Consider the following 20529-nt stretch of genomic DNA (forward strand, 5'->3'; position numbering starts at 1 on the left):
CCCCCTGCGGGCGGGCGGACCGCAAGAGCGGCCCTGCCCTGCGCCGGGAGGGGCGTGGTCTGTGTAAGCCCCGCCCACCCCCGGTGGAGTTCCGCCTCCCTCCCGGTACCGGCCCCTCCCGATGCCGCCGCCGCGCTCCTCCGCGGGCGCCCCCTGCCGGTCGGGCCCCGCCCCGCCCTACCGGCGGAGATCCCGCCCGTTCCGGCCCTCGCCCCGCCCCGCCCCGCCCCGGTCCGGCCCAGCCCCGCGCGGTAAGATGGCGGCGGCGGCGGCGGCTGAGGCCGAGTGCGATGTGGTCATGGCGGCGCCCGACGGGCCCGGCGAGACCGACAGCGACGAGGAGGCGCGCAGGTAGAGCGGCGGCCCGGGCGGGGAAAGGGCGGCCCCTGTCCCTGCCGGTGGGCGGGCCGCGGCCCGGCGGGGCTGCAGTGCCGCAGGGCCCGGGCCCGCGATGCTCGGCAGGGCCGGGAGCGCGCCCGGGGACTGCGGTCGGTGCCGGCCCGGGCGGACCCCGCGGGCACAGCCCGGTGTGCAGGGCCGGCCGGCAGCGGCGGCGCTCCGCAGCGGGGCCCGGCGGGCCGTGACAGCCGCGGGCCGCACGCGGCGGGGCCCGGGAGCCGCCGCCGGGTTTGCGGTGCGGTGCCGGTGTGTCCCGGTGAGCTCCCGGGGTTAGAGCAGCCACCCGTTACCGGGGTGCGCCAGCAATGCGGCTCGCACCCGAGGCTACACACCCGCACCGGTGTCGGGCAGCGCGTCCTCCCCCTCGCTGAGCGGGGAAGGATTAAACTCGTGGGAAGGGGAGGCTCCAAACTCCTGAGCCCTTTGCTGCTCCGTCACCGCATTGCCCCGGTTCTGCTCCGTTTGAAATCTGTGGGTTCCGCTCCGTCCTGCCTTGCTGCGGGTAACGGGAGTGCTCCATCATCCCGGAGCTCCCGGTTTGTCCGGGCCGTGCCCCGGAGAGCTGCCAGTGTCACCTGAGGCAGGGTGAGGTGGGATCCCCACCTTTCCTGCCCATTTTCCTCTCAGGAGTGAGTGAGCTGTGGGAATGTCCCAGTCCTGGAGGCTCCACTGGTTTTCCGTAGTGCCAGGTGCTGGGTTCATCCCCCTGGAAGGAAAGAGCTGTTCCTGGAGGAGCCCGAGGCGTTTGATCTGGAAGATGATTCAGTGGAACGAAGAAGAGGAAACAAAACCAAAAGTGACCTCTGAGGAGTGGTGGTTTCAGGCTCCCATTGATGGCTAGAGGGATTCTGTGGAATTGAGGCCTGAGGAGCCGCTCCCTGGGGAGATCCTGCTGAGCAGGAGAGGAGGAGCTGCTGAGGAGGCACTTGGGGCTGGCAGAGCACGGGCATCGCCCAGCCTGTGGGGCTGGGACGGGTCTGTGTGGGCACAGCACTCCTGCCCCTGGGCAAGCAAAATGTGCTGTTTGAAATGGTGGAAATTCAGAGGTAAAACCCTGGCTGAAGGCACAGCTGTCTGCAGGTAGTGACCTCCAGCTCCTTTCTCCCTTCCTGCTTTCCTTAGGTGCTATCACAATGTTTCTATTTCATGTTCTTTTGGGAATGTTGCACCTTTCCCTTGCTGAAATGGATCCATAAGGGCAGGAGCTGATTCCTTGGTGTTGCTCTGGGGGAACCAGCCCTGCTCATTCTGATTTCTTTGCAGTTCTGTACATTGACCTCTTCCCTACCCCTGCCCTTTGTGTTTCACTGTGGTAGCTCAGTTGCTCTTGAGAAGATCAGAGCAATAACTGTTTGTATTGGGGAGTGGAGTTGGAGCCTCAGGAGGTGTCAGGTGTTTGTGAAACATCCCTGGCCAGGTAAGAGCTAGGTGAGCTTCACATGGGACACACTGATGTGGTGCAGCCTTTGAGGGTGTATCTGTGCTCACTCCCATAAAAATCAGCAAAAATAAAGGAAAACCTTTTTAGAATCCTCATGATAATTCAGCAATGAGGGTTCCATGTTCTGTTATTTCCATTTAGGAGTAACAGCACAGTAGAATACGGATACTTTGCTCAAGGACTCACCTTTGTCCAGATACACAACTCTGTTCGCTGTGGCTTAATAAAACTGGAAAGTTAGAAAACGAGCAAAAGGCAAGATCTGCATTTCAGAATGGCTGTAACTAATGCCCTGAAGCAGCTGCAGACATGCCAGAGGGCTCCCAGGGTGTCCGGGGCACAGGAATGGAGTGTGGTCACAGGATAATTATTGTCTGCTGCTGCCTCATGGATTGTTGGGGTCCTGGCAGAAAGTGTTGATGTAATTGTGTTAATTTTATCCTTTAGTGCACCAGTGCTGAGCAGCTGATGAGCTGGACTGGGCCACCCCTAAAAACTCCCTTGTTTCTTTATTAATTTCAAAGGTTTCTCATCCATGGGAACAGTTTTTCCCTGCTCCCAGCTGCTTTGTGAGCTTGGGCCCCTGGAGCTTTGCCAGGGAGAATTTCCTTGTCATCTCCCTGGCACCTCTGGGTTCTGGCTCCCGTGCATGCTCCAGGCTGCATCTTTCTCCTCCTTCTTCAGCACTGGAGCATATGGAAGCTTTGTTTTCTTGAAAAACCTCCAGCTGCCAGGAAAATGCTGTTAGGAAATTGCAGAGCCTCTGGGATGTGTTGGTGCCTCTGTGGGGGCATCGACATTTCCCACAGCAAAGTGATGAGCATGGAGTGACCCACAGTGTCCTGGAGGTTCTGGGCCTGGCCGGGTCTGCAGGTGTTACCTGGAGTTTATCAGGTGTTGCTGAGCACCAAAAGGCTTTTCCAGGTGCATCTCAGTGAGTTTCCTCCAGGATAGATGTAATTTCTGGCCAGTTTTGGGGCAGCACTGGCAGGAGAGGGTGGATCACCTGAGGGGCACCAGGTCATTCTGGGATAACCTGGAAATGGCTTTCCTATTCCTGTTCTGCCTGTAAATGGGCACTTGGACTTCCCAGGTGATAAACCAGCCCATTTTATTCGTCTGGAATTATTTTATGATCTCCTGATCATACCAGAGGCAGCAGAAGGTACTCTAGTAATTATTTGCTTCCCTGTACATCTGCAGAGTATTTGAATATCTAACTTAGGCAGTTGCTTTATCCATTAGGGAAAGGTGATCCATACCTACAGTTTCACCCTATTTCTTTAACATGAAATGTGCTTCTTTGAGGTGAATAGTAATGTAGATGCAGTTTTTTTCCTATGGAATTCTTAAACTGGTTGGCTTCCTTCATTCCAAAGGAATTGCTTCCTTCAAAAAAAAAAAAAGCAGTCTTGGGCTGATTCTAGAGCCTTCCATGGATTTTCACAGGAGTTACACTGTGGCCCTGCCAGGCAGGATGGGGCCATTGCTGGGAATTAGGTTAATTCTGAGCTCTGGGAATTACATAACAGCACAATTAAAGCTGGGGCTCGCCTGCTCTTCTCACTCGTGGCTGCAGGGAAGGTTTGGGTCAATCCTTGCATTTCTTGGGGCATATTTTGGTTCTTGTGGCTCTTTTGGCCTTCTGAGTTTGCCCTCGGTTATGGGGAACGTTCTGAGGGTTTGAGCACCTTGAGGGTTCAGGTTCAGCTCTGCTCTTGAGAGGCACAAGGCAGCCCTTTGTTATATATTGTATATTTCCATGGGTGAGTCCTTGGCCCATCCATGTAGAGATTTGTGTGTCCACACTCGGATTTCCAAGCTGGGGGCTGTGTTGAGTCTCTGCCACGGTGTCTGTGCGTTGGGGGGAGCTGATGTGCCAGGAATCAGCTCTGCTCTGCCCAGCAGGGCTCAGCAGCCTGTCACACACCAGTGTGTGTGACCACTGCCCTGTCCCAGTGCCCACACACCCTCTGGGGGAAGCATCTTTTTCCTAAAATCCAACCCAACCCTCCCTCACCCAGCTCCAGCCACTCCCTGGGGTCACCAGAGAGGAGCTCAGTGCTTGCCCCTCATGGGGAATTTGTAAATATATATTCCTTTATATATTTAATTATATGTAATATAATCCTATATATGTAAATACATATTCCTTTATGCCTAAATCCTCACTCAGTGTCAAACCCCACCTGAGGACAGGTCTCTGAAGTGCACTCTGTGTATCTTTCTGGCACAGGGAGTGTTTTGTTGCTCTTCCAAGTCCTGAAAGAAGGGAGGGGAGGGTATTGTATGTCCAGGGGCAAACATGATGGCTAATTTTAAGCTCTAGACATCTGCCTGCTGTAAACTGAATTGAGATCATCCAACTTATTTTACCCCAGCGGCTGAGTCACATCTGACAGCTGAGAATCTGGGTGGAATTTCACCCCCAAAAAATGCCTGATAAAGGCACCATATCCTATTGATGGAAAATCCTCTGCAGGAACTGCACAAAATTGCCAGAGCATAGCAGGAAAGATTACTTGGTCAGGACAGGATTTTGGAGACTTCCTTAAATGCTGATTATTTTAGGGTTTTGCACTGTTTCATAATGGAGGCAGGCAGTGAAGTGGGAGTGAAGGTCAGGAGAGCTGGGAGATGGTGACTCTGCCACCTGCCTAGGTGTTGGATTTCTGTCCCTAGTGGTATTGCCTTGGTAGGGATGTGCCAGCACACCTGGATCAAGATCTGCTGGCTTACAGATCCCTGAAGGTTCCCATGGCAGAAAATCAGGTGTCTGCAGGAGTCTCATGGGGAGCTGGAGTGGGAGGTGGAAGCCACGATCGGCACTCGAGCGGGGGCAGCGTGTGGAAGCTCTGAGGAGGAGGCAGGAGTTGTTAGGCAAGCGTGGGATTGTGTCACTGTGTGCAGGATGGCTTCTCCAAGAGCTGCTGTGCTGGGAACGAGCAGGGGCTGAGCTTGCACAGGGCACAGGGAGGAGAAGGAGCCTTGTGCTGGTTCCCCTCTCCATCCTCACAGCTCGGGTGTGCGCGGGAGCGGCAGCGCACGCAGCTGCTGCTCCAATTCCTCGGCCTCCAGCTGTGCCAGGAGAGGTTCAGCTTGGACATCAGGTGGAGTTTCTTCTCAGAAAGGGTTGTCAGACATCGCCCAGGGAGCAGTTGGAGTTCCCATCCCTGGAGATGTTCAAGGAATGGGTGGACATGCCACTCAGTGCTCTCTGGTCTGGTTGCCAAGGTGGTGATCAGAGTCTAAGATCTCAGAGGTTTTCTCCAGCTCAAATGATTCCATGGTGGCAGGTTCTCTGAGTGACTGGGACCAAAGTACTTCAAGTATTAGACATGCTGAGAAATGCCATAAAAGAGAAAAATAATTGCCTTGCTCACAAGAAGAGTCACTCCCACCAGCCTCTCCTGTGCCTGTGGGTGATGAAAGACAAGCTTCTTACCCAGCTCCTTGGTGCAGCTCCTCTGTGTTTCTGTGTCCAGCATGGAGCAGCCCAGTGAAGACACCAGCCCTGTCACAAAGACACCCATTCAGCTGGGGGTGTGTTTCAGCAAAGCACGATTCTTCTTCAGTGTCAAAAGTAGCAAGTGGGGAGTGCAGGCCCCAGCAGCGCAGGAGGCAGAATGAGCTCGTTCAGACCACAGCATCTGTTGGGCTGAAACAATCCCCAGTGAGATCAGGGGCTGCAGTTCTCCTTGTTGGAGCCAGAGCCATGGTAAACAAGGGCTGTGTGCTCTGGATGTCATCAGGGCACAGCAGGGCAGAGCTGCTCCTGTCCTGGTGCTGGAGCTCCAGCCCAGCCTGACAGCTCCAGCAGGTCCTTTGCCTTCATGCTGTGGAGGGGATTTGCTTTCCCAATCTTCGTTGGAGGTGATTTGCTTTCAAAATCTTCATTGGAGGTGATTTGCTTTCACCATCCTCATGGTTAAGCCTTAGGCCATGTGAGCAGCAGAAATACCTGTGCTCTCCTTTCTGCCACTGTCACCCCAGGCACTGTGACTTGTTGATACATTGATCTGTATTAAAATGCTCAAAAGGAAAACAGACCAATAAAAAAGAGTAGAAAACAGCAATCTCTGTGTGGGAGTGTTTCTCTGGCATCTCAAAGTGCCGGTGCTTTCTGAAAATTGGGAGAAAGAAAACATAACCCTGGCAAAACCAATTTTCCCAGCAGTTTGTGGCAGATGGGGTGCTCTGGCAGCCAGCCTTTAGCTGTGTGTATTTGATGGTAATTCCTCATGACAGGACAGGTAAAATGGATAAAAGAACTCATGATTCAGCCCAGTGTGCTGGACAGGTTGTGGTGGTGACTCAGGTGAGTTCTACCATTAAGATTGTTCACCCATTTCTGTAGACTGTACAACACAGACCTGAGGGAAGGAGCTTTCATAGGATCTCCGATTTTCTTTTCTATTTGTGATTACAGAAACAAGAGGACAGTGAACCTTTACTGCCCAGGTTCCAAAAGTGCACAAGTGCTGGGTGGTTTTTCCACTGTGTTCAGATATTTGATCTGTAATATTCAAAACAGGTGGTTGTGTTTGGAAACATTTTAATCATGCAGAGTTTGTGATATGGATCCATCCCACAGGCACATCGGTGTGGCTGGGAGAGTGCAGCTCTGCTGGGTGCTGGCTCCTGAGGAAAAGCCAGGCTGCAGCACCTGCCTCAGGTGTGATGCTGGGAGGGCTGGGGCAGAGCAGGGATGGCAGTTTCCCATCTCTTCATCATTTTCTGGAGCAGGAATGGGAGGAGCTGACCCAGGAGCCAGGACAAGGCCCTTGGGGGGCAGTGGGTGTGTGCTACCTCTTGCTCTGCCCCAGTTCTTACCCAGCTCATCCCCTCCCAGGGTTTAACTCCCACAGGGCTGTGGCTGGACTCAGCTGGGGTGTAGCACACAGCAAAACTTAAAACTGAAAGTGAAGAGCACATTTGCCAGCTCCCAGTGTCCATTGTTCTGCCAGCTGGGAAATCTGTGATGGCTCAGTGAAAACAAGCCCTGCATGAGGTGGTTGTGTGGGAATGGCCAATGGCAGCCTGAGCAAGGCTGAAAACATGGGAACTTGTTCCAACACAATTGCCTTTGTTCTCTCCCAGGTCAGCCTGCTGAGCACTGCTGACATTTGCTGTTCCATCTCTGTGGTGTGCTCTCCCTCTTGCCCTGTGCAGGTGAAAGGCTGAAGGGACATGAGGGAAGGGAAGGGCATTGCTTTCCCTCAGGGGAAGCTTTGCTTTCGAGAGTTTAAGGGAAGCTGCTTCAAACCATATGTTGTGTGTTTTTAAATGTCCCAAACTGTCTCTGCAAATGCTTGCTCTTGAGTGTGAGGACTATTTCTAGACCTGTTGCCAAGGCAGTGCCAGGCTTCTGTTGCAGGCTTGTACCCATATTTCTCTGATTTAGCTATCTTTTGAATGTGGAAATTGTTCTTGGCTCTGGTTTATAAGTATGTGGGACTCCTGAAAGAGGCAGCACTGTCTCTTTTGTTCTGAGGTGCAGCCCCTTGCAGGAGGGGGCTGTTGGATGAAATCCCTATCATGGAGTTCTGCTGGACTCTGAGGGGACTCAAAGGTGCCTTTAGGCTTCTCTGGCATCCCTGTAAAATTTGGCCAGGAAATATCCCTGACTATCCCAGGTGGAGTAGATGGGAGCCAGCAGGAAATGGGGTGTGCTGGGCAGTGTGTGCTGAGGAGATCTCAGGAGAACCAGCTTCAATTTGGGACATTAAACAGTTATACTACATGGGGGTCAAATGTTTGTCATGGTCACAATCTGTGTGGTGCTCAGTTCTTCTGAAAATGTGCTGTTTTGCTTCCTTTCAGAGAAGCAGAAGCATTCAAGGAGCAGGGAAATGCATACTATGCCAAGAAAGATTACAACGAAGCGTTCAACTACTACACAAAAGCCATAGGTGAGGACAGCTGATAATATCAATCTTTACTCAACAGCATGTCTAAAACTGGAGCTGGTTGCTGGTTTCAAACACACCAGTGGGGTTTCTGACAGCACATGCTGAAGGAAAACCTCTTGCCTGCTTTAATTACCTTGGGAAATGTCACCAGATCGATAATGCCAGTCAGGGCCAATGTTCTTAAGTGCCACAAATCGTCCAGCTGCTGCATTACACTGCTAATGAGTCTTGCATTTTCTCCAGACACGTGTCCCAATAATGCCAGTTATTATGGGAACAGAGCTGCCACGCTCATGATGCTGGGGAGGTTCCGAGAAGCGCTGGAGGATGCTCAGCAGTCAGTCAGGTTGGACGACAGCTTTGTACGGGTACGTGGCGAGCTTCAGGCACCTCTTTCAGCCCCTTCTCTGCACCTGTCACAGCTCTTGCAGATCCCTTTTCCCTGTGTTCCCAGGGCCACCTCCGGGAAGGGAAGTGCCACCTTTCCCTAGGGAATGCCATGGCTGCCAGCCGCTGCTTTCAACGAGTTCTAGAACTGGATCATAAAAATACCCAGGCACAGCAGGAGGTAAGGGGATCTCCAGATTGAATTGTCCCCAGGAGCTGGCCAAAGGAGAAATGGAGAGTGGTGCAAGGCAGCTGGCCTTGTGTCTCTTTCACAGGGTACATTTTCCTGGATTCTCAGTTCAGTCACTTTATTTCAAACTGATTTTAATGCTGGCAAAAGCATTCATGTCATCTGCAGTATTGGTCCATGGTCTGCAGTAGTTTTGGCTCTGGCATTCAGGGATTGGCTTTTCAAATGCTGCTTGGTGGCATTTCAGAGCAGACACTGTCCTGCAGCACTGGTGTGTTCTGTCTTTCAGCTGAAGAATGCCACGACTGTGCTTGAGTATGAAAAAATAGCTGAAGTGGATTTTGAGAAACGGGATTTCAGGAAGGTGAGATTAACTTGTTTGCTGTGGTCTTATCTAAAAACTGGGGTGTTTGACATGGCCCAGGCAGGTGTGTGGCTGTTTCCTGGCTGGGTGTGTGGGAGGTGCTGTGCCACATCTGTTGGAGCAGGGCTGGCTGGTGAATTGTTCAGCTCTGGAAGTGGCAAAGCTCGTGCTCCCTGAGCAATGACAAATGAGGAGGTGACTGGCTCAGGCCAACCCTCTGTCACTGTTTGCTTTGCAGGGTGAGTGGAGTCATGATTGAGCTATTTGAGACAGATTTTGTCAGCAGCAGCATTTGATCACACTTTGCTCCTGAAATGCATATCCAGAATTATTTCTCAACTCTTTGAAAGAAAAGAAAAAAAATTTAAAAAAAGACATGCTGTGTGCCAGTGAGGGTCATACAAGGAGGAATGCAGATCTGCATGGGCCATTCTCCTTACAGCTTCCAAATCTTTCTTCCCAAGGATTGTAACAGGATGCAGCTGGTACTGAGCTGATAGAACAAGAAATGACAGCATGAAATCTGAAAGGCACCAAGCACTTCTCATGCAACTGTTTCTGTGCAATGGATGCATGTAAGGCTCAGATTTATCCCAGAAAAGAGATTGTCCAGTACATTGAGCTCATTGTTCAGGTCACTCTTAGGCTAAGCTCAAGATTTTGGAAGGGTAAATCCCAGCTTTGTATCACCTGTTTCTGAGGAGCAAATGGGATTTGTGATCAATCTGAATTTCCTGTGTAGGAATTGCCCTGCCTGGGCATGTGCATCTGTCCCTCACTTCCCCAGTCCCACTTCACTGACATGAAACTTGATCTTTGTTTCTGGAGAGCTGCTCCTGCCTCACCCAGGAGCCCTTGGCTCTGGCAGGGCCGTGATGTCACGGGCTGAGGAGCAGATGAACCTTGGGGAACAATGCCCTGTTCTTGCACAGATGTCCCCACCAGAGTGCAGGCATGGAAAAGACCCATTAGCTCACCCTGCCCATGGCTGGCAGGCCAGTGGAAGATCAGTCCTTGCACTGTACTTTTTTGTGTTTTGTCCAGTCCAAACCGTCTCAGCCTATTGAATTTCTGTCCCTCCCCATGGCTTTATACTGCAGGAAACAGGGACAGGATTGTCCTTCTTGGCCCTTTCTTTGGGGCTTGCAGTTTAAGAGGGTTAAAGGGATGAACTTCCTACAGGTGTTTCTTGAGTCTTGTGCAGTGCTCTGTCACAGTAACACAGTGGGTGCCTCAGACCTTGGCACACAAAGAACAGCCTTTGAAAAAGGTATGTGCTTTGAAAAACATATCAGGAAAACAGCACAACCTCTGAAAAAGGTATGCACTTCAAAAAGCATAACAGGAAAATAGCAAAACCTTTGGAAAAGGTATGCACTTTGAAAAGCATAACAGGAAAATGGCAAAACCTCTGAAAAAGGTATGCACTTTGAAAAACATATCAGGAAAATAGTAAAACCTTTGAAAAAGGTATGCACTTTAAAAAGCATATCAGGAAAGTAGCACAACCTTACAAAAAGGTAATGCAATTTGAAAAACATATCAGGAAAATTTTCCAATGCAATGTGTCTCCAGCATTGGAAATTGGAAAAGAAAATCCTGGATGGAGACACAGAAAGAGCAGTGAGGTTTTCCCAGATTCTTCACACCTGAAGTCATGGTGCAGAGTTTGTTCTCTGTGTGGGGTTCACTCTCTTGTGTGTGATGTTGTAGCTTAGGAAACTTGAAGAAGCAGTGGAGATGGGTGTCTGCACTCACCTTCCTGGTCAATCACAAACCTCAAGCATGGGCCAGCAGTTCAGAGCAGGCCCTTGGCTCTTTGCTGTGCTCAGGGCTGTGGTTTCTCCCACCCCAGGTTGTGTTTTGCATGGATCGTGCTCTGGAGTTCGCTCCTGCCTGTCACCGCTTCAAAATCCTCAAGGCCGAGTGTTTGGCACTGCTGGGCCGGTACCCCGAGGCACAGTCTGTGGCCAGGTGAGTGTCTGAGGGCTGGGCATGAGGGGCACCTGCTGGGCAATCCTGGCTCCATGCCTGCAATAAGTGAGGGAATAGAAAATACAAATATTCCTTAGCGTGTGGTGGAGTTCGCAGGGGTCACGGGATGAGGGAAGAGATGAGAATCTTGACTCCATGTTTCAGAAGGCTGATTTATTATGATACCTATTATATTAAAAGAAAATTATATATTAAAGCTATACTAAAAGAATAGAAGAAAAGGATTTCATCAGAAGGCTAGAAAGGAAAGGAATGGAGTGATAATAAAATCTTGTGACTGACCAGAGAATCTGAGAGAGCTGGACTGGGATAGGCCATTAATTAAAAACAACCACATGAGACCAATCAAAGATGCACCTGTTGCATTCCACAGCAGCAGATAATTATTGTTTTTCTTTTCCTCTGAGGCTTCTCAGGAGAAAAATCCTGTCAAAAGGATTTTTCATTAAATATGTCCATGACACTTAGTGCACATTATGGGAAATGGATTTGTAGAGAACTTTTAGGGCTTGACAAAAGTTTCCATCCACATGGAAGCTTTGAGACAAGAAATGCTGAGAAACTGTAAAAGCTTTGAGACAGATACTGGTGAGAGCGAAATGGAGCTAGAAAAAGTTTCAAAAGATGGCCTTGCAAATAAGACTGGATACTTTGGAGAAATAGAACTATGAAAGATGCATTGTAGTAGGAGCCGTGAGGAGTAATTTTAGATGACTGGCTTTAAGGCATTTACAGCATGGTGTGGCAAAAGCTGATAGGCCAAGAAACACTTATAATATATTGTAATTAGGAAACAGTTGGCTTCTCATTGTGGTTATGTGAATTATAACAGCTGTATTGTCTCACCCTTCACATGCGACTGAAAATAAAATAAATAAAATTAAAAATTTTAAATGCCTCTCAGTTGCCCCATCTCTGAGTCAGGGAAAGGGCATTGTCCAACAAATGTTGTGATGAGAAGGGAATGTGTGAATTTATCCCCATAAATCTTCCTAGGAAGCTGCATCCAGACCCCATTCACAATCAGCCATCCTGCTCAAGGAGGCTTCTTTACCTTACCTGTACCACAGACTTGTTAAAATAACTGGGCACTGTCACTGTCATATTTTCTGAAAAATCCTTTTTGCCCAGGGTTCTTCTCCTGGGAAGCTGAGAAGCCTCAGAGAAAAAGGAACATAATATTATCTCATTTGCTTCTCCTGTGTTTTGCTGCTTTGGAATGTGATTGGAGATTGTTTATCCAACATGTGAATTGTTTTGACTTAATGACCAATTGGGGTCTCTGGAGAGAGTAATGGGTTTTTCATTAGTATCTTGTTAAGCCTTCTGTCTGTATCCTTTCTCTATTCTTTAGTATAGTTTTAGTATATAATTCTTTAATGTAATATAAAATAATAAATTAGCCTTCTAAGAACACGGAGTCACATTCCTTCATTCCTCCTCCTCCTCCTGGTGCCCAGAAAACACCACAGGGAGGTATTTTCTCGGTGGAGGGAGGTTCTTGTGGATGTCAGGAGGCAGCAGGAGCAGGGAAGATGTCCTTTATTTCTGTGTTGCAGTGACATCCTGAGGATGGACTCCACCAACGCCGACGCGCTCTACGTGCGCGGGCTGTGCCTGTACTACGAGGACTGCATCGAGAAGGCCGTGCAGTTCTTTGTGCAGGCCCTCAGGATGGCCCCTGACCATGAGAAGGCCTGTCTTGCCTGCAGGGTAAGTGGTGAAAATGGGGCTGTAAAATCACCAGGATTTGGGGTTTTTAAACCCAACGCATAGTTTGGTTCTGCTGGATCAATCCCTTCTCCCTCCCTCATTGTTGCCTTTCTGTTGGATCAGTCCCTTCTCCCTCCCTCATCCATGAGAAACCCAGCAGGCAAGACAGGCTAAGTGATGGAAATGGGGCTGTAAAATCACCAGGATTTGGGTTTTTTTAAAGTCAACACATAGTTTGGTTCTGCTGAATCAATTCCTTCTCCCTCCCTCATCATTGGCTGTCACTGTCATATTTTCTGGAAAAATGCCTTCACCAGGATTTCTTCTCCTGGGAAGATGAGAAGCCTCAGAGAAAAATGAAAGCAGTAATTACCTGATTGCTTCTCCTGTGTTTTGGTGCTTTGGAATGTGGGTTGGAGATTGTTTATCCAACAAATGGTTGTTTGATTGGTTTCATGTGAATTGTTTTAACTGAATGACAAATCACAGCTCAGCTTTGTCAGGGCTCTGGAAGCAGTCACAAGTGTTTTATTATATCTTGTTAAGCCTTCTGTCTATATCCTTTCTTTATTCTTTAGTATAGGTTTAGTATAGCATTCTATAATATGATATGATAATAAATTAGCCTTCTAACAACATGGAGTCAGATTCTCAATTCCTCCTTTGTCCTGGCGACCCAGCAAATACTACAATTGGCTTTCCCAGATCTCCAGGAGCAGGCAGCATGTCCAACCCTTCCCAAAGACAGCCAGCTGCTGCCTCAGATAAAGCCAAGCTCTTAAAAACTGTTTCTTAGCAGATTGGGATATTTTGAAGGAGCCTCCCCTTCACTCTTTGATCCCTGGTCAGACAGAGCAATAAAACCAAATAAATTGGTTTTAAAGGAACTCCTGACTTTCAGGTCCAATATCCAGGCCAATACCCTGACTTTCATTTAACACTGTTCCTCTGTGTTTCTCCTTCCCTGGTGTAGTTCTTTGACTGACTTTAAATCTGTTCATATGCTCTCAAAAAGTGAACTCCTGGTCCTTTTATTTTAATCCATAAATTTACTGCACTGTCATGTTCTCTCCTTAAAAATCAGGCAGCCTTTTTCCTATGGAGGATGCCTGGAACTGGCACTGGCTGTTCCTTAGTGCTTCTCTTGGGGGAAAGGCAAAGTGAGATCATTTCAGCTGCAAGGCTGTGATTTGTATCCTGCAGCAGTGTGTGAAACCAGAGTAGAAAAGCAGTGAAATCAGTGTCTGAGGACCCTTGTCTGGCAGAACAAGGTGCTTGGCCCCCTGACCTCGTGTCCTTACCCAGGTGTGTTTCCTTTCAGAATGCCAAAGCACTTAAAGCGAAGAAGGAAGATGGGAATAAAGCATTCAAGAAAGGCAACTACAAACTAGCGTATGAACTGTACACAGAGGCACTAGGAATAGACCCAAATAATATCAAAACAAATGCCAAACTCTACTGCAACAGAGGGACGGTTAATTCAAAGGTAAGGGGTGTTCTGTGGCAGGTGTTTATTTCCAAATCCCTCAGCATGGCAGTGAGAAACCACAGATGAGTTATTCTGGAGAGCACAGGCTCCCCTGGCTGCTGGGCAGCTGCATCTCTGAGGCCACGGGCAGTGTTTCAGGCCTTTGTGCTTGCACAACACTTGGAGCAGTTCCCAACAGGCAGCAGAAACAACTCCTGCAGAAACAAAACTCAAATACTTGGGCTGCATGGAGTGGGAGGGAGAGGAGGGACGTGCTTCAGCCTTATCTTAGTCAGCAAAAAGCAGCCCTGTCTCTGTTTGTTTCCTTCCCAGGAATGAACAGATTTATTTTCCTATTCTTTTTTGTAAATCATGCCTTGCTTTGTGTTTTTATGTTTTAAACAAAGAAAAAAAGACCTAATTTAAAGCCTCGTGACACTTTGCTGTTGATTTTTAGTCCTGCTCTGTCCAGAGAAACAGCCAGTGATGTGACAGTGCTCCCAATTCCCACCCTGTGTCCTCTAGGCATTTTTCTTCCTCAGCTGCCTCAATGTTGATGGTGCTTCCCCAGACACCCCCACTTGGTCAAGAGACTGTTCCCAAAACCTGGGAAGTGGGATGAGCTGGAGGCCCACATAATGCATGTCTGACATGTTTGTGTCTGAAAACAAACAACACTTTTTCTAAAAGACTTCTTTTAAATATTTCTAAATTTTAAATATTTTTAGGTTTATCTTCCTGCCCAGGAATTAATTTGGACACAGAATTGGGGTTGTTATCAGGAAGGCCCTTGGTTTTGAGTGCATTTCTTACACAGAAACACCACACAGCTCTGCCATGTCACTGGCCAAGCCTCTGATGGTTTTTTTTCCCCAGTGAACAAAAGCTCTGTGTTTGTGAGAAATTAGAAAAAAAAAAACTTAGATAGAGACAGAGAAAAAAGGTTCTTGACACTTTCCTTAGCCTGGGGTCATGGTGCAGAGTTTGTTATGTGTGGGGGGTTCACTCTTGTGTGTGATGTTGCAGCTTAGGAAACTCGAGGAAGCGATCGACGACTGCACGAACGCGGTGAAGCTGGATGACACCTATGTCAAAGCCTACCTGAGGAGGGCACAGTGGTGAGTGCACCTTGGCCCTGGGCACCTCTGGGGGCAGCTTTGAGGGACAGGATCACAAATCTGGAGCTTGACTGAATAGCAGGGCCTCACCCCCGAATTTATTCCTCTTCCTCCTTATGGTGTTGAGGAGATGGGGATGGCTCTCCCTGGCCTCTCCTGCCTGCCTGCATCTGGCGCTGCCTCTTGATTTATGGCATCATTTAGATTGGAAAAGACCTCCAAAATCATTGTCTGGCCTGCAGGCTAAGTGGTGGAGATGGGGCTGTAAAATTGCCAGGATCTGGGGTTTTTTAAACTCAATATGTAGTTTGGTTCTGCTGGATCAATCCCTTCTCCCTCCCTCATCATTGCCTTTCTGCTGGATCAGTCTCTTCTCCCTCCATCATCCACAAGAAGGCCTGTCTTGCCTGCAGGGTAAGTGGTGGAGATGGGACTGTAAAATCACCAGGATTTGGGTTTTTTAAACCAAACACATAGTTTGGTTCTTCTGGATCAATCCCTTCTCCCTCCATCATCCATGAGAAACCCAGCAGGCAAGACAGGCTGTAAGTGGTGAAAATGGGGCTGTAAAATCACCAGGTTCTGGGCTTTTTTAAATTCAATAAATAGTTTGGTTCTGGTGAATCAATCCCTTCTCCCTCCCTCATCACTGCCTGGTGCAAAGGGACCAACCTTTCACCAGTTTCCATCTTACCAAGTAGACCAGAGCACTGAGTACCACATCCAGTTGTTCCATGAACATCTCCTGCAATGGGTGATGTTCCCATGGTGGCTCCACCACCCCCCTGGGCAACCAGTTTCAATCCTCACCACCCTTTCAGTAGAGAAATTCTTCCTTATGTCTGATCTGAACAGGATTTAGGGAGGATTTATTCTAAGATTTGACTCAGCTTACTGTGTTTATAGACACTGACTGTTTATAGGTGTTCTGTGCCATGGAGCCCCTCTCTCTCCATGTCTGCAAATTTACAGTGGTTGGAAAAGAGATTGAAAAAGACCTTCAGGATCAATCTTTTCCAGCCTCCCATCTCTGTAATTGCTGAGTTGGTAATGTGTGAGTAAGGTTGAGGAGTGACAGACAGACATGTGTCCCTCAGAGGTGCCAGGATTGTCACTCCTGACCAGCACTGCCAGTGTGCAGCTCTGTGCCAGCCCTGACCCTGCACCAGCTTCCTGTTCCTCAAGCTGGCTGGGATCAGTTCCTGCAGCTGGATGTTGGAATTATCAGGCTGTTAAAGCACAACTTTTGCTGCCAAAGGAGTTTTCAGTGTCCCTTTGGAGCCCAGAGTGCAGGTTCCTGTGACAGGCTTTCCCACAAGTGTCAGGGCTCCTCTGAGGTCTGAGCTGCTGCAGTCCAGAGCATTTCCCTTAACCCACATCCACCCACACAGCCTTTACTGAACCCCTTCTGATGTTCCTGTGAGGGACACCTTGGCCACCTGTGCTTCTTTCCACAGTTACATGGACACAGAGCAATATGAAGATGCTGTAAGAGACTATGAGAAGGTTTATCAGACAGAGAAGACAAAAGGTGAGCACAAAAGCACTCTGTGTGTGTGTGCACAGATTTTCCTGAATTGGCAATTTTTTTGTTGTCCCCAGCAGGACAATTTGGGAAAGCCCTCAGAATCACTGGAAATCCCTGTCTGTGGTCTGGTTTTTCTCCCAGCTCTGAATGAGATAATTCAGAAGTGATAATTCACCTTGTGTGTGGGTTCAGAATGTCTGGTTTTGCTTCTTGTCTTGACTGTCCCCTTGCATTTTGAGTGTCCTGAAGTACAAGGGATGGGAATAACTCCTCCCCTCTGGTGTTGTGCTCCTTTCCAGAACACAAGCAGCTCCTAAAGAATGCACAGGTGGAACTGAAAAAGAGCAAAAGGAAAGACTACTACAAAATCCTGGGGGTGAACAAAAACGCCTCAGAAGATGAGATCAAGAAAGCTTACAGGAAAAGAGCACTAATGCACCATCCAGGTACCCCCTGCAGTCCCTGTGTGCCCTGTGCAGCCAGCACTGAGGCAGAAATGGGTGTGGAAGAGGGAATTCCTGGGAAATAGCAGCTCTGAGCCCACAGATCTGGAGCAGGAGCTTGGGAGTGTTTAACATTATCCATTTGCACTGAAAATGAAACATTAACATTGTGAGTGTTTAACACTATCCATTTGCACTGAAAATTAAAAGTTTTTTCCTGCTTGTTTGTGCATCCCCAGACAGACACAGTGGAGCAAGTGCAGAGGTACAGAAGGAAGAAGAGAAGAAATTTAAGGAGGTTGGTGAAGCCTTCACCATCCTGTCAGATCCCAAGAAGAAGGCTCGCTATGACAGTGGGCAGGACTTGGAGGAGGATGGATTAAACATGGGAGGTCAGTGCTCTTTACAATCCTCTGCCATGGCAGCCTTGAATCCTTTAGAGTCTGCCTTACCCCTAGAGCAAGCCTGCTGCTGGGAATGGTTCCATGAATTGATTTGGTTTAGTCTCTTACAAAAAGTTGGGATGAACTGAGTGATTCTAGCTGGGAGCAGCTGGGGCACTGGTGGGTGTTGGCTCAGCTGGTGGGCAGAAATCTGTCACAGAATATGGGAAATAGGGTCATTGTGAGTCCCTAAATGCTGCTTGTGCAGATCCTTGGGCTGTCCCACGGCAGGTTCTCTCTGCTTTACCTGTTTGTGGTCGCTGCATGGCCCTGGAGCCAGCCCTGAGTCCTCTTCTGAGACACTCTGGAGCCTAAGTGAGCTGACAGCTCCTGAACTGAGGGAATGTGATGGTTGTTTAGCTGTGCAACTCATGAATTCCTTCTCTTCCCTGTAGAATTTGATCCAAACAACATCTTCAAGGCCTTCTTCAGCGGGCCAGGGGGCTTCAGCTTTGAAGGTGGGTGAGATGTTCCAGCCTGGAATTGTGAGTACACAGATCCTGGGGCTCCCAGTGGATGTGCTGCTTGAGGAGAGCATTTGGCAGTTGCACAAATCTCTTTCCAAGTCCTGCCTGCTGTCTCAGCTGATTCTTCTGGGTTCCAAACCCCAAACTTGGGGACTCTTCATTTTGGAGCTGTGACCTTGGCCATCCACATGCTCCTTAGGTTTGCACCTATTGGGATTTGAAAAGTCCTGATTATTTTCCATTTTCTTTTTCAGCTTCTGGGCCTGGTAATTTCTTTTTCCAGTTTGGCTAAGAAGCAAACAAACACAAATCAAACCACACATACCTGATCTGCTTCTTTTAACCTCGAGTATGGACAGCCCCAGACTCCTCCTCCATCACGTCTCGTTGTCCTTTAGAGCAGTTTCATTTCTGGGTTGGAGCCTCTGTTTGTGTGTTGTGTGTGTGAAGAGGAAACCAGCTCGGGAGGGGAAGGCTTGTGAATTTTGTTTTACTGTTTAACTTTATTAAAAAAGAAAAATTGAAAAAAATAAAAGCTTTGAATCTTTTGGTCCCTCCATGCTGGCCCGTGCTTTCAGCTGCTTCTGCCCCTCAACACAGAGGATTTCCTGGAATCTTCCCAGAATCTCCACATGTGTGAGGGAGAAAGAATTCCTGGTTTGTTTCTGGTTGCTTCCAAAGCAGCATGTCCAAGGTTTGGAGTAACTTGTAAGTTATCTTAATCTTTTGGAAATACTGCCAAGGCTCAATCCAGTTTTGTACAATCCCATTTCACGTGCAAGCCTGGCTTCTTGGCTCTTTTTATTTCTGTGGTTTTTTTTTTTCCATGGTTCTCCCAGCAAGGCCCATTTGGGCATTAAACTTCTGTGATAACATGTGAGCTTACAATTCTGTATCAGAGAAATGCTGCTTAGAGTTCCAAGAGCAGCTTATGTGAGAATTCCCTGTGATGCAGCTGGAATTAAGGGCTTTGTGTTCCCAAGATTGTCCTGTTTAAGGGAATTTTGAATTTGCTCTGGGCTGAATTCCTTCACTGTACTTTTTTAAATTAATCCACTTGAATATTTTATATTTGTGCTAAACTTGATTTTTGTTGAGCTTGATGTGTGATTTCCTGTCACTGATCCATGCCATGGGCGAGTCTTGCAATGCCAGGTGAATTCCAGGCAGGGATGGTGGGTGGTGTGGGATGTGCAGTGTTTAGTTATCCTGGTTGTGTGGTTTTCCTCTGGCAGTGATTTACTCCTCCAAAGCAGCAAGAAAATGCAAAGTCCAGCTCTGAGCTGGCAGTCTGTGCTTTCCTCTTGTGCAGTGTCAGGGCAGGAGCTGGAGGGATGGATGAGCTGTGTCCTGCTGGCTTTGGTGTGGGGCACTGCCTGGTAGCAGTTTGATTTTCACCTAAAAGGTGATTTTACAGCAAAATATCAGCTGGGAGAGAACTCAGCTTCTGGAATCCCCCCTTCTCTGCACAGCATGGTCCTGTGTGAGCTCCTCTGGTGGGTTCTGGAGTTTGGTGCTGTCAGGCCCAGGGGTTGTGCTCAGTTTGGGGTGTTGGGGAGAGAGGGGCTGTGCCTGGGGGTCCTGGGCTCACCCTGCCAGTGTGGGGCTGTTGGAGGCTGCAGTTTGCTCAGAGGATGGGTGTTTGTGCATGCAGGGCTGTGCTGAGAGAACCTGCCAGTGATTCTTTGCCTCCCCACAGCAGAACAAACCCTGCAGGGAGCTCATTGCACCAGGTGGTCACTGGGAATGGCACCTCTTTGTCTTCCTCCCTCCCTGCAGCAGGACAGGGACTGTGAATTCCATGGTGTCGTGGTCCTGCTGTGGTGTTTGGTCAGGATTCTTGACAATCTGCTTCAACAGAGGGAAAATTTAAGGGCTTAAATTTAGAATATTTTACAACTCGTTTGAAGCTCAGCTTTCTAAGTGAACCAGTGCTGAGTAATGCTTTCAAAACCTGACTCTCCCACGTTTGTTCAAGTCCTTCACGCCAGTGTGAGGGATGGACCCAAGAGCAGCTGGGTCCTGGCACTTTCCAGGCTCTGAAATGGTGAAAACGTGGGGAACTGAAATACTGGTCTATGCACACTGATGCTTCCTTCCCCAGCTTTCCTGGCACTGTAATCTGAGTTTACAAGAGTTTAGTGGCATTTTGGTTCCATGACATCTGGTCCTGTGTGTGTGTGTGTGTGTTGATGTCACTGTACAGTTTGGGCTGTTCTCAGTCTCCCATTGCTGAGCAGAGCCATGTTCTGTGTCTGTCAGTGAGTTTATTCTCATTTTCCCCTGCCCCAGGGAAGTGTGAGCAGCTCCCTCCCTTCTCTCCAAGCTGCCTGAGCCCATTCCTTGGAGCACAGGAGTGGAATGGCTCTGCTTCTGGGAGAGGAAATGTATACAGCAGCTATTTATAACCTGTACATGAATGCATGATTTAATGTAGTTCAATATTCATATGGTGAGTGCCAAGACTTTCTACAGCACGTTGTTACGTGAATCAAGGTGAAGGCAAATGCACAGCACCATGGAATGGGTTGGGCTTGGAGGCTTTTAAAAGCTGCCAAGTCCAACCCCTGCCATGGGCAGGGACACCTTCCACTAGCCCAGAGTGCCCCATGCCCTGTGCAGTCCCTGTCCCCTGGCACAGAGCAGGGCTTGGTGGCACCT

At 48.8% G+C, this 20529-nt stretch overlaps 1 protein-coding gene across 1 annotated transcript; it reads left to right on the forward strand.

The window, feature by feature from the left end:
* The first annotated feature begins 121 nt into the window (after positions 1 to 121).
* On the forward strand, positions 122 to 18427 carry DNAJC7 (DnaJ heat shock protein family (Hsp40) member C7). The gene is made up of 14 exons (XM_058820475.1): positions 122 to 351; positions 7664 to 7752; positions 7996 to 8120; positions 8207 to 8320; positions 8619 to 8693; positions 10549 to 10667; positions 12248 to 12401; positions 13723 to 13887; positions 14896 to 14987; positions 16445 to 16518; positions 16815 to 16961; positions 17198 to 17350; positions 17797 to 17859; positions 18123 to 18427. Exons 1-14 carry the CDS (start codon positions 122 to 124, stop codon positions 18158 to 18160), a joined length of 1638 nt encoding a protein of 545 aa, XP_058676458.1. The 3' UTR covers positions 18161 to 18427.
* The last annotated feature ends 2102 nt before the right edge of the window (positions 18428 to 20529 follow it).

This window comes from Ammospiza caudacuta, chromosome 27 (assembly GCF_027887145.1).
Source record: "Ammospiza caudacuta isolate bAmmCau1 chromosome 27, bAmmCau1.pri, whole genome shotgun sequence".
Classification (NCBI taxonomy): Eukaryota; Metazoa; Chordata; class Aves; order Passeriformes; family Passerellidae; genus Ammospiza; species Ammospiza caudacuta.